This window comes from Panthera pardus, unplaced genomic scaffold, assembly GCF_024362965.1.
Source record: "Panthera pardus isolate Hobbes unplaced genomic scaffold, ASM2436296v1 HiC_scaffold_13, whole genome shotgun sequence".
Taxonomy (NCBI): Eukaryota; Metazoa; Chordata; class Mammalia; order Carnivora; family Felidae; genus Panthera; species Panthera pardus.
This window is the reverse complement of record NW_026526688.1, coordinates 46,633,589-46,647,258: the sequence shown is the minus strand read 5'-3', so window position 1 is coordinate 46,647,258 and position 13,670 is coordinate 46,633,589. Positions and strand designations below refer to the sequence as shown.

At 40.0% G+C, this 13,670-nt stretch overlaps 1 protein-coding gene across 12 annotated transcripts in view; it reads left to right on the top strand.

Annotated features, from left to right (window-relative positions):
- UNC5D (unc-5 netrin receptor D) overlaps positions 1 to 13,670 on the top strand; it is a 574,975-nt gene that overhangs the window by 549,436 nt on the left and 11,869 nt on the right. For 11 of the 12 annotated variants that reach the window (XM_019440818.2, XM_019440819.2, XM_019440817.2 and 8 more), the window contains one exon: positions 4,980 to 11,676. The exons of the other annotated variant lie outside the window; for it this stretch is intronic. In XM_019440818.2, coding sequence (XP_019296363.1) covers positions 4,980 to 5,184 — 205 coding nt within the window. In that variant the 3' untranslated portion in view covers positions 5,185 to 11,676. Of the gene's footprint in view, positions 1 to 4,979; positions 11,677 to 13,670 lie in introns of those variants that run through there. 12 annotated transcript variants of the gene reach the window in all.

Sequence of the window (13,670 nt, the reverse complement as noted above, 5' to 3'; positions counted from 1 at the left end):
CCTAGCCACTTTTCCTTTTCAAAAAACTAGCCCAAGTTATAATAGTATATAAAGACATTGGAGGGCAGAATTTTAGCAGGGGCCCTTAAATCTTCCCCAAAAGAAGAAAACAGAAGGCACGAGTCACTATTTCCAGAAATCCTCAAATTTAACCTAATTTCCATTATTAGTTTAACATGGTCATGAGTTTGAAGATGTGTTTTGAAAACTGGGATTCTGTGTAAAAATTCAGTTTTTGACTATATACATCAATCACTATGGGTCGGCCTGTGTCTAGCTAGTGAAATTGCTAAGATAGATTCATGCTCCCAATTCTCTCCTGGCTTCCACATAAAGCATGGGATTCTAATTGGGGATAAGGGATGGGAACAGCAAAGTCTCAGAAAGATGAAATTAATCATGGTAATAAACTAACTGCCCCCCACCAACCAGGAACTCAGGTAAATAGTAGGCATATAGGCTCAACAAAACAAAATTGAATTTCATAAGCCATTACTACTCAATGAACTTACATGGATAAACTTATCCGGCTGTCTCAGCATGAGTTTTTTATAGTTTCTCTCTGCTCTTTTCGGTGGGAGTTACAACAGAAAAGATAAAGTCATTGAATCTACAAGGCTTAGGACAAATGAACTGACCTGAAGACCTAGAAAGATTCTAAAGTAAATTCCTAAAATTTAGAGAGTAATCTCACCTGCATAGTATGCAGCATCTTTAGGACACCACAAAAAAAATTTTTTTTTAATTTTTTTTCAAAATTACCTCAGTCTATCAAAATTCAAAAAGGCTACCACAAAAGGTCACCCAAAGTTCAGAGCATAAAAAAGTAACAATTGGAAACATCTGAGACCAGCATAATAAACGTTCACTTCTGTAAACAGTTTTCAAAGAGAAAGTAAAAACATTGTTTTATTTTGAGGCATCCACCTAAATTCAGGGCGACCACTTTACTACTTTTGCTAAATATTCTGGTTTCAAAGACACTCACAAAATTACTTAATACCAACTGTTGCTATGAGCTCTGTTCTCTGGTATTAATATTATTCCCTGAATTGTGTGTGAATTTACCTACTGGTGTCCAAATGTACCACCATTATGAAGACAAATGGGTCACACAGACTGGGATCCGAATAATTGCAAAAGGGCAGTATGGAAAAAACCCAATAGATGCATGGTATACCAACTTTCAAAACAAAACAAACGGAAAAAAAAAAAAAAAAAACCAGTGCGTTTGCACATATGTAAATAGTTAAAATAACCCGCCTATCTTTGAGAAACAGCCTACTGCATTGGGACTTTAGGGTCTTTTATATACTAACTGTTCCCGGTGTAGACCGGGAAATGCCTACCCTACAAATCAGGACATGTGAGAACAAAATGGCCGGCAGGAGTCCTTCTCCAGCTCTGCCCCTCGTCCTCTAGGCAGGTAGAACACCTTCCCACTCCCACCCCCACCACAGATCCATGGAAATTTTTAATATTGTTTTAGGACAAAGATTTATCCCAACCTCCAAAACACATTCTGCATGCCTCTCCCAAAATTTCATTATTGCATTTTTATAGCTGGGTCTTCCTGGCAGGTCTTAAAATGTCAAAGGTCCCTGAACATTTACTGAGCACAAAGCTCTCAAAGTGCTTGAGGCAGGATGTGTGACTTGTGGTTTCAATGACTTTGGCATTCTGGATGCTTATTTTCAAATGCAGCACAAAACAAAAACTTCAGTCCAATCTTCTCTCAAAGAGCTACTGGAAATCTAGCTTATGGTGTAAAACATAGGACAGGGATCAGCACTATGGCCTAACGGCCAAATTTGGCCCACCACCTGCTTGCCTATAGCCCAGGAGCTAGAATGGTTTCAGGATTTTGAAATGGTCAGGAAAAAATTTTTTTAAAAATCAAAAGAAGAGGAATATTGTGTGATATGTGAAAACTGCAGGACATTCACATTTTAGGGTCTCTCGAAAAAGTTTTATTGCAACACAGCCATGCTCATTCATATGTATTGTCTGTGGCTGCTTTCACACCACCATAGTAAAGTCGGGTAGCTGCTTTAGGGACCATGTGTGGCCCCTAAAGTCAAAAAGATTTACCATCTGGTCTTTACAGAAACATTGGTCAACCCCTGGTATCGAATAAAGCTTAATTTGGGGGTGATAGGATCACAAGATTCTAGTCTGTCCCACAGGACACTGGTCCATTGTTTTTCAAGGGAAACTACAAACTATAAATAAGCCCTCAATAGAATGATAAAAAATCTGTCCTTTTGTTGTTGTTCTTGCTGTTCTTTCTCTTTTTGAAACAACATTGGAGAGAAATTTACCCATTCCGGAAACAAGTGTATGTTTATGGTCATCAGTCTCAAAAAGGACATGGGAAGAGTTTGTCACACAAGTCCGCCCAAGAGTTCACTCACACCTAGTCTCTCAGTTTGCCTTCTTCTCCGCTAGTCCTCCAGTTCATGTTCTGCCTGAATGTTGGGAGGGGTGTACCAATTTACTTCCAGACCTGGAGATATGGCAGCTTTCTCTGCAAACACTGGCCCATGACCAGGTAGAAGGGACAGTATTCAAAACAAAGTTCTTTTTTTTTTTTTTTAATTTTTTTTTCAACGTTTTTTTATTTTTATTTTTGGGACAGAGAGAGACAGAGCATGAACGGGGGAGGGGCAGAGAGAGAGGGAGACACAGAATCGGAAACAGGCTCCAGGCTCCGAGCCATCAGCCCAGAGCCTGACGCGGGGCTCGAACTCACAGACCGCGAGATCGTGACCTGGCTGAAGTCGGACGCTTAACCGACTGCGCCACCCAGGCGCCCCCAAAACAAAGTTCTTAAGAGGAACTGGGATCCCTTCAACTACCCACACAGGGTTTGGTTTGCCATTTCTATTTGTGCAGAAATAACTATATTTGAAGAAGAAACCAGAGAGAATAGTTTTAAGCTGGCCTTCTCCCTTTCTCAATTAAGGATTCAGATGTAGTAGAAAGTATAGCACCCCGATAAAATAATGCCACATGGCAACCAACTAGCTTTAAGCAGTCCCTTAAGATCTTTGAGTAGCCCTTTATTCACTCGGAATTACTGGATGTGTGTGTGGTGCTTGTAAATGGTAATGTGCCCTTAAAAGCTGGTCTTCTCTTCCAAGTGCTCTTAGCTACATGAGTCCACTTTGTGATTATATGCTGAATGTGGTGATAGAAAATTGTGCCATCCTCAAGACGGGCAATTCGTGGTTGACTCTCAAAAATCTGTTCAACTTATCAAAATTTCTCCAGAGGTGACATTTCTACCTGTGCTGTAAAAGTGCCTACGAAAAACTGTGACCTTTAATCTTTTGTGTTGTCTTAGTCTTCACCATAGCAAAGTCATTGTCCAAAAGGTTACCATTTGTTTTCACTGGAGATCTCTTGTCACCTGGAAAAAGCTCATAGCAATCAATTACTCAGACAATGGATATTGAGTAAACACCTGTCATCGTATTAGGATAAGGACTGTTACAGAATCAGAAGATTATCAGCTATGATCCTCTCTCTTCAGGTGTCCGTAATCATGCTGGGTAGTCAAAACTCACATGAAATATATCAGCACTTTGTTCATATGAAAATTTAAGCACAGTGACAGAATTCAGAGAAGAAATAAAGCATTTTGAGCAGAGTAGAGAAGTGAACCAGGCATTGCAGGAGTGTAAGATTTTGATAAACAGAGAGTAAAGACAGGAAGTGGGTATTCCAAATGGAGAGAATCGATTGCAAGAAGCAAAGTATTACCTAAGTCAGCATTAATGGCTCAGAGGGCAAAGGAAGATTGAATAAAAATATATATTGCCATACCTAGGTGGGGCCAGACAGAGGAAGGCATCAAAAACAAGGAGAGTAATACCTGATCATTGAAAAAATAGAATGCAGGATATATTAGAAACTTTACAGGCATAAAGATCTACAAGGATTTTGCTGTGATTCAGGCAAAAAATGATAGAGCATCAATTACATATACATAGCATGAATGTAGAGGAAATGTGAGCTGATGTGTATGTCAAAAAGAAAGCAACAATATAAAGGGAAGAGTCAAAAATAAATGTCCCGGTGTGAGAGATTAGAAGGACATTTGTAATTACTAGGATACCTGTTATAGTTTAAAAGGGGCCCAATTCGGAGGCATGGAGAGGATACCAATTTCTGATGCATTGAGTTTGAGGAGGTGGAGAGATAGCTAATCCAGGCACTCTCAAGGTCATTTGGAGATCTGTAACTAGCTGACATTAACCTGTAAGATTGGAGGTGACAATTTAAACACTGTCTGCTTGGAGTTGATAACTACTCCACTTAGTATATGAGCTCACCTTGGAAGGAAAGAAGAAATCAAAGATAAAACCTTGGGGCGCCTGGGTGGCGCAGTCGGTTAAGCGTCCGACTTCAGCCAGGTCACGATCTCACGGTCCGTGAGTTCGAGCCCCGCATCAGGCTCTGGGCTGATGGCTCAGAGCCTGGAGCCTGTTTCCGATTCTGTGTCTCCCTCTCTCTCTGTCCCTCCCCCGTTCATGCTCTGTCTCTCTCTGTCCCACAAATAAATAAAAAAACGTTGAAAAAAAAAAAAAAAAAGATAAAACCTTGACAGTCCTCTGTTTACCAAGAGATAAAGGGGTCAGATATTTTGGAAAATAGGAATGAGTTATGTCATTGTGTAAGTTAATGGACGAACTTTTTCAAGCAGGTGGTCAAGAGGGAAACACACACGCACGCACACACTCACACACACCCCTCCAGGGAGGTGAGGACCTGGGAGATAAGAAGGTCATTGGCAACATTCCACAGTTGAGCTTTCAGGTTCAGTGCCTCCAGACCTGCCATAGTGGAGCCTCCTATTCCTATTGTAGTAATATCCATTGCAATTCATTTTTAATTCCCTTATAGTGATTTTTATTTGTTCCTTTATTTCTATTTTCATTTTTTGTTATTCTTTTTGTTTCTTCAAATCTGTCTAGGAATTTATCTTATTTTGCTACACAAAGTAGTCCATCCGCTGTCATTTTGAACCTGTGGGAAGCTCGTCATCAGCACGATGGTGATCTTGACTCCCTGGCCTGTGCCCTTGAAGAGATTGGGCGGACACACACGAAACTCTCAAACATTACAGAATCCCAACTCGATGAAGCCGACTTCAACTACAGCAGGCAAAATGGACTCTAGTCCACTATCGTTCATGAGACAGTGACGGCCAGCTTCGGGACATTTGCTTTAAATGGGAAAGAGGCAGCTTTCGGCCCAGTGGCACTTGGGGAATTCAGCCTTCATTTACACTCAGTGAGAATCCCTGGTTGAAGAAACTGCATTTTATATAGGTGTAATATGTTAATAGGGAGAAGTACAAGCTCTCTTAAATATAAGAGGGCTCTACTGTCTCGTCTGAATCCACACTCGGGTTAACACTTTATGAACTTTCTCAGATTTGGAGTGGCGAGAATAAAAGTGAGGGCACAGCTAGATAAAAGGAACTGTGGAAAAAGATGAGCTACAATAAAGCTGGGAAGGCAGAGATTAAATAGTGCATGTTTTGAAACAGGTTTTTAATGATGTGCCCCAAAGGGCCAGCTGATTCTGGTACCAGATTGTCAGGGTTCTCTACCAACTGGCATCTGTGATGTCAGCAATCATTGTAACGTTGGCTTTTAGAAGTGAAACGGGGTTGCCAACCCATTTATTTGTAGGACTTCAATAACGTCGAGGAGGGCATTTAGAATTTAGAATCTGAGTACATCACACCAGCACCAGTTCCCCATTTATCCTAGCCACTTAGTGGAAACAAGACCAGAAGGTAAGATAGACCACAAACTAGTTCTTGTCATGACCACCTTCATTTTCTCCCAGAGACAAATCTACCCACATTTCCCCCACCTCTTCCTTACCCATTACATAGGAGCGGTTTCAAGGAGCATAACTAAACTGCTCAATATGGAAACTTATGTCTTCTAAGTCAACAAAGCAGAGCTGTCTCTCTTCCCAGCTAAGCCGCTCAAATTGCAGAGTGCTGTTAGAACACGACATATTACATGGATTTGGAGAGGAGGTCAAATCGAGCCCAAGGAAATACATGAACTACAGATGCCACACGCCTTTGAGAAGCTATCACTCTGGGTTGGAGGATGAAGGTGTTGACTCAGTTGCCCAACATTGATATAAGGGGCTGAGGGGTTCTGCTACACTTTTCAATCCAGGTTCTTGAAACTTTCTAGTCTGTGTTCACAAAACCTCCCCATAGGGCTATAGGGCATCCTCCTTTGCCTCTCTGAAAATCAGCAGATAGTCTTTGGTCTAAATGATAGGGGTCAGTAGACCTGAGGAATATGTCGACCACAATGTCCCAGAAACCACATGCGTTGTTCAGGAAGTTTCAACACCTGGTTGCTCAGCCTTACCAAGTAGGCTTTTTCTACAAGACCATTAACACAGGACTATTGCTTTCGGATTCTTTTTTGAAAAAAAGAAGCAATGGTATTGTGGAAAACTGAAGTCCACAGATAATTCGTGACCCCCCCCCCCCCATCTTAACATGACTCCATCTTTTACACTATTAAATCATTTTGATAAGCTGTCCTGGTAGACTAAAGATGAACATATCTGTTTCTGCTCCGGTTGATGTTTTAATTAGCTGTCCACAATCAGGACAAGCAAGGTCAAGGACCTAGATCAACCACAGGGCTGATCAGCTACTTAGAATTTGGCTTCATTAGAATAAAAATAGGGAAATTAGGGACTATTTGGCAGTGGGATATGGTCATTAAAAAAAAAAAAAACGTTTTTATAAGTTTTTATAAGTCCCATGTAGGAAGAAAAAATGTAAATCCCCACCGAAGTAAAAAAGAACTAGAGATAGGTGGAATTTATGATACCATGGGTAAGGCATTAAGAACTCTTAAATGTGTTAGCCATTTTCTCTAACTAAAGTGTGGTATATACAGTCCCCTGTATTGGACGAAAGGCTTTGCTACATGAAATCCAAAAGCATCTTTCTTTTCTCAGGAACCAAAGGCATCTTATACAGAACGAGCAAATCCTCTTAGAACTGCTGAGCATATTTTCAAAATACCATCTCTAGATAAGGAAAATGCCCTTTTACTAATGTCCTCTACTTGTTTATTCCTTCTGGGGAGCAACAGAGAGAAGGGCATGAGAGTGTAAATCATCTGACACCCTTGCTATCATTTCTGAAGGAGCAAGAAGTTGAAGTAGATGGTCCGTCACCCAAAATGAACTAGAGAGTTGATTGGCATGGTGGTATACAGAAAGAATCTGCATTGACTGTTGGATAATAACCTGCAGAAAACACCTTAGAGAGAACTTTTGTTAGTTTCCATCTTGGAGATGTTAATAGGGATTTAAAAATCATCCTGCCTTCCCCCTCTCCCCCCCGCCTTTCCTTCTAATTGGCCTTATAATCGCTTTCTATATTCCATGCATTCAAACAGATTCTTTTTAGACCTGATACTTTTTTTATATATTAAATGAAAAATTTTAATGTTTTCCCTAGAATCTAAATTATTTTAAGAAAAGAGATTATCATCAATCCCTCAATGTCTAGAATTTCCTCCTATGGACTTTTTTCTTTTCTTGGCCTGGGTTTTTTTTATAAATGCTCATGATCATCATACCATATTGAGTAACTAAGGATGTGAATGAGCATGATTCACCTCTGACTTCTTCCTAAGGTTCAAATCCATCTGTCAGTCCATTCTGCTCCCTCTTTTCCTTTCTCTTATTTCTGTTATAATTCTGCATAGGATTTCTACAGAAATGTATGAAATTCTGTGGCTGTCACATGGCAGGATTGTATGGTATTTTACAATAGAATTCCAAAGAGAACCCACGTTCATGAGATTCACAGACACGGCTGGGGTGTGTCAGGGAGGAGTGGAAAATGCAGACCAGATAGACTTAACTGACACTGGAACTTGTGGTTACTCACTGTGACCTAAACCCTTGTTCTATTTTAACATTTTCCTATCACAACACAAACGCCGCCCCTCTAGAAACAGAGTCCCTGGTCAGTGCAAGTGCGTACCTCAGAAGTGTTATTGTCCCAGTGCAAAACGAGCCAAGAAATTAAAAGTGGGCTGTGATACCTGGTAGGTTACTTAGAATTTTCACAAGATATCCCACTTAAGGACACATCTGTCAGTCCTCAAAAGCATTTAAGTCTAACGGTCATGCTTTAAACAGGACTTCAAATTATGCCACCAAAAGGGTGTACTTCCCAGCTGCACCAGACTGCTGCATCATAAAGTTAATTTACAGTTTTTACAACATTGCTCGTGCAGTCTTACTGGTTTACATTAAAATCCTTTAAGCCAAAGGGAAGCTCACTCTATGGATTTCAATGCAAACTTCATTTACCCGTGCAGAAAGTCTCATAAAACTCAGATGTACGCCCACAAAAATTTTATTGGCCTTTTTGTAAGAGATGAATAGGAATTGACTCAGTTCTGTTTAAAGAGGAGAAATTTTTCTCCCTTTTTATTATTTTTATCTCCAGCTGCAGGTGTTATCCTTTGCCATGGTCCCTACATTTTTCTTTCAGTTGACTTTGAGAGGGGTTATTAAGTCAGATGACTAAAACCGGGTTCTCTTTGGATTAAAAAGTTCTGGATTTATTTTCCTTGACAAAAATTCTCCACATCGCAACTGATAAGCGAAGGTGGAATATTACAGTGGTGTACAGATCTTCCTTGACTTATGAGAGGGTTATGTCCCCATAAACCCATTGTAAGTTGAAAATATTATAACTCGAAAAAAACACTTAATACACCTAACCTGTCGAACACCATAGCTTAGCCTAGGGTAACTTCAATGTGCTCAGACCACTTCCGTTAGCCTTAGCCTACATTTGGGCAAAATCATCCAACACAGAGTCTAGTTTACAATGGAAGTGTTGAAAGTCTCATGTGATTAACTGAATACCGTACTGAAAGTGAACAACAGAATGGTTACCGGTGTATTGGTTGTTCACCCCTGGTGTGGCGGAGGGGGGCTGCGGCTGCCCATGCCCAAACATCATCAGAGAGTCCTCCCACATATGGCTAGCCCCAGAGAAGATCCAAAATCAGAGTTTCTAGTACAGTTCTACTGAATGCCTATCACCTTCGTACCATCGTAAAGTCAGAAGACAGTGGAACTGCCGTGAGTTGGGGACCATCTATAATTGGTTTTAGATAGTACTCTACACTTGCCAAACTTCTGGCAAATCTGTGAATTTCAAATGTTATAAAAATCTTTTAATGTGCTTGTTTTTCCTTTTCACCATTTTTGCTGCGATTTCTTAGTCCTTCCCCAAAGGTGTGGAATAGTAACTATCAGATGTGTTGAAGGTGAAGTTCCTCAGAGGTCTTTGTTCCAGATCTGTGAAAGTCACAGGAACCTGACGTTGCTGAGAAATGTGCTTCTGTGGCCCATGGCATGGCCCATTTCCATTACTTTTTCTCATGAAACATTGCAGAGTTCTGAATCCTGGTACCTCCCATTGACCGGACTAGGGGTCACATCCATAGCAAATGGGAGAGTAAAATGTTGTCCTACAGATAGTGACAAAATTTTATGAGCCCTTCGGTGTTAGTTACCATAGCAGTGTATTTGAAAAATCGATGTTTTCGCCAAAAGCTGAACGGCCACCCTTCCCGCAGCTTCCACTGTTTTGTCTGCATAGAATTTTCCTGAACTACAAAGCAAAAATGTATTTTGTCAAATGTCACAAAGTGAAAATGTTGCTAATCTTAGATGTGTTACATATTTTGTGTTTTACTTTCCACACTCTTTCAAAAGCTGCAGTTATAAAGCTGTTTGGCTGTATTGACAGCATGTGGTGTTTTTTGCAAAAGCAGTTCTAGGAGAGCCAGCGTCTACCACGGACTCCTCACATCCCCCTCCAGGGTCGTCAGCAAAAATCGAAATGGCAATTTGTGTGCTGTGTTTTTTCAAAAGACAAAAGGGGATGGAAATCAGACCTGGCCGTTAGTCACTAGTGTGTAGTACTGTGATCTGAAGTAGGAAATTTAACTCACATAGAATAATTGTGGTTTTTGAAGCAGCTACTTTGCTTTTTCCTTTTGCTGTGAAGATCACGGATTTGGAATGTCCTCATGAGGTGGGCCTAAGACAGTGACAGTGAACTGTGCGTCTTAGCGCCCACCCTCCATCTGAACCCAAAGATTAAAAAGGCAGTAAGCTTCATGTTTAGGCCTGAGCTTAACAATGTCCTCCTCCACCTTTAAGATTAAGTTGGACAGAGGATACATCCTCTTTTCCAAAAAGGTATAGCCCTGAATTACAAAATTGATCACTAAATTTCGTAAGGTAACTCTTTGCGTGAGTGGAAATGTGTCTCAACTACTTTTACAAAAGGCATGATTACAACAAAAATGTCCTTTTGCCTCAAATCTTTCTTAACCCCCAAGAGTATTTCACTATTGCAAGCATTACTTCCGTACAAATTCCAAAATTGGATAAATGCTACAAGTCCCTTAAAATTAAACAGATATGGAAGATAGACATTTAACTATGGTTCTTTTGAATCATGAGAATATCAGGAGGGAGTTTGTAAGCAGAATATCTTGCCTTATCACCTCCATTATTGAAACAGACATTACAATCAGAAAGAGATCTAATAATTCCAATATCCCTCATTAGCAAGCTCTGATGATGCCTGAAATAAGAGCACCCCTTATCAAGAGGCTTTTATCTAAGCCTTATCAGAATTAGCTAAAAATTTCAATCAGAAACACTCTCTACAGTCCAGCCTAGATTATGAAGGCCCTTCCCATTCAACACGTCTCAAGAAGATGAAAAAAATTCAGTGTGGGAATTTTCTGGTGAGGAAAACAATATTCTCCTTTCCCAAGTTGGAATCAAGACGGATCTTAAGATTTCCCGTTCTTCACAATTGTTTCTAATTGGTACACACAATGCGGTATGTGTTGACCTAGAAATATTGCAAATACAAGCAGTTAGAGGATTAACTGGTTGCTCCTTCTAACCCAGACTCAAAAAATATGAGTAATTGTTTACCACCATTTCTGTATGGAAGAATTTTAAAGCAGATTTCATTTTGTCCTGTTTATTTTGGGAAGGTGCGTGGGGGGTGGTTTTTTCAAGTGATTCATATTTCAAACCCATACCACTCTCAACTTTCATTTGATGTGTTCAAAGCCAAAAAAACAAAAAAACAAAAAACAAAAAAAACAAAAAGCAGAACTGAACACTTAGTTTGACATGAAGCTGAAGGACTGAGCAAAGCCAGAGGAGAGTTTGAATAAAGCATGGCCTTGGCTTCATACCATACTTTCTGTGCCTTGTATTATCAATGTAAATTCTGAATGTTGTACAGTAAATACTGGATGGACTTCTTAGAAAAGACTGCACTGGCTTCTTTTTCAGCACATGTACATATCTATATATATATATACATATATATTTGGTAATGCCAAACAGCTGTGTTATATTGTACTGAACAAAATGGACCGTTTGGATGTTTTATGTAGAGTTTGCAAAAAAAAAACAAAAAAAACAAAAAAAAACAAAACAAAAAAAAAAAAAACTGGATGGTTACAGACTTTTCGAGCTCAATGTACAGACGTAAATGACCGCATATCAGTTATTTATGAATAAAGAGTCTTTTATTGACATTTTAGGATACTCCATGAGTGGAAATTTGAAATGCCAATAAGGACCCCCTATATACACCCTCCTGCCACATCCTAGCAGGAACAGAATGCCCTCCACATCAAGGACAATTTCCAGATACCTGTTAATATATTGAACCTAATTTCTCCTTCTGGCCTCAAGAATGAGACACCCAGAGGCTACTGGAAACAAAGATGAGACTATCTTCTACCTTTCTCAACCCACCCACCACGCACATACACATAAGTACCCTTCGGTTATAGTTTTACCAACTGTGAGAGAATCCAGCCCTACACCGTAATTGGGGTATCATTCATTCACTTTAGTCCTCAAAATGCTTGGGTTATTTTTTTATAGACAGTATAGAAATTCTCTGCCTCTCCATGGGAGAAAAAATGTTACCAAAATAAGTATGGCGTTGCACGTTTCAAATGCAGCTTCCCTGAATCTGTTCAAATGGTTTTAAAAATGCTGAGTGCTCCCAGGAATTTAATCATAACTACTTAGAGCCGATCAGAGTCAGACCCAGTTTAAACAGTATGATCTACTCAAAGATGATTTCTGGGCTATTTAAGTTAGATCGTTACAAATTAAAAGAGGTCAAAATTCCAAAATTTCCAAAATTCATATTTAAATGTTTATTCCTTTTTGAAAGAGAGAGCGAGCGTGCACGCGAGCAGGGCAAGGGCAGAGAGGGGGCTGGCGGGCAGAGGATCCCAAGCAGGCCCTATACTGACAGCAGAGAGCCCAACGTGGGGCTTGAACCCAGGAACATGAGATCAGGATCTGAGCCGAAGTTGGATGCTTAACTTGACTGAGCCACCCAGGCACCGGTGAAAATCATCTTTAAACAAAATATAATCTGCATAGTAAGATAACAGCTTTTGGACCCCCCTACCCCTCAAATTAAGTTTGGGAAACTATGGCATTAAATGACACCACATTCTCTAGATTTCTGAAAACCATTAGGTGTATGATGGAGCTAATGTAAAGGGTGGATCTCCAAAAGAGGAGTATATGCAACATTTTCTAAACATTTTGGACCACGTCATTCTTTTCATGGATCATCTTATAGGACTAGTAGGGATGGGTAGGAATATCCACAAAGTGGCTGTGAGTCATTCCAGTGCTTTAAAGCTAATTAAAATATATTTAAGTTACTGGTGGAAGGAGAATTAATTTCGTTAACTAGGTAAATCAGTAGGATTAGGCCGAACCAAGCCAAAAATTTCAGAACTATTTGCTGGCATGCTTGTTTATTTTTGTTTTTGTTTTAGAGGGAGAGAAAGAAAGCACAAGCAGGGAAGAGGGGCAGAGTGAGAGAGAGAGAGAATCTTCAGCAGGCTCCTTGCTCAGCACAGATCCTGAAGTGGGGCTCGATCCCAGGAACTGTGAGATTATGACCTGAGCTGAAATCAAGAGTCAGACACTCAACCAACTGAGCCACCCAGGTGCCCCTAGAACTTTTTTTTTTTTTTTAACGTTTATTCATTTTTGAGAGACCTAGAGAGACAGAGAGTGAGCAGAGAGAGGGAGACCTAGAATGCGAAGCAGGCTCCAGGCTCTGAGCTGTCAGCACAGAGCCCAGTATGGGGCTTGAACCCCAAAACCCTGAGATCATGACCTGAGCTGAAGTCAGACGTTTACCTAACTGAGCCACCCAGGTGCCCTACAACTATTTTAATAGAGCAAACAAGTCCAATCTGAGTTGGTCAGGTGGAAGAATGCTGTGGCCAGCAGAGAGATTCAGATAAAACTACCTCATTTTCACAAAAATGGAAACTATCAGCTTGAGTCTGTAATTAGCTGTTCAAAATCCTTTTTCTTTCTTTTTTTTTTTTTTTAGGTTTTATCTAAAAAATATTTTGTCTACCTAGGAGCTGATTCTGAGTGGATTAACCTACTTTGGGCTAATGTTTATTCTCTGTAGCCAACATGTGTTAGAATTTGATCAAACTTATTCTGATAGGATTGACTTATTCATTCAAAAATATATATTTAGATTG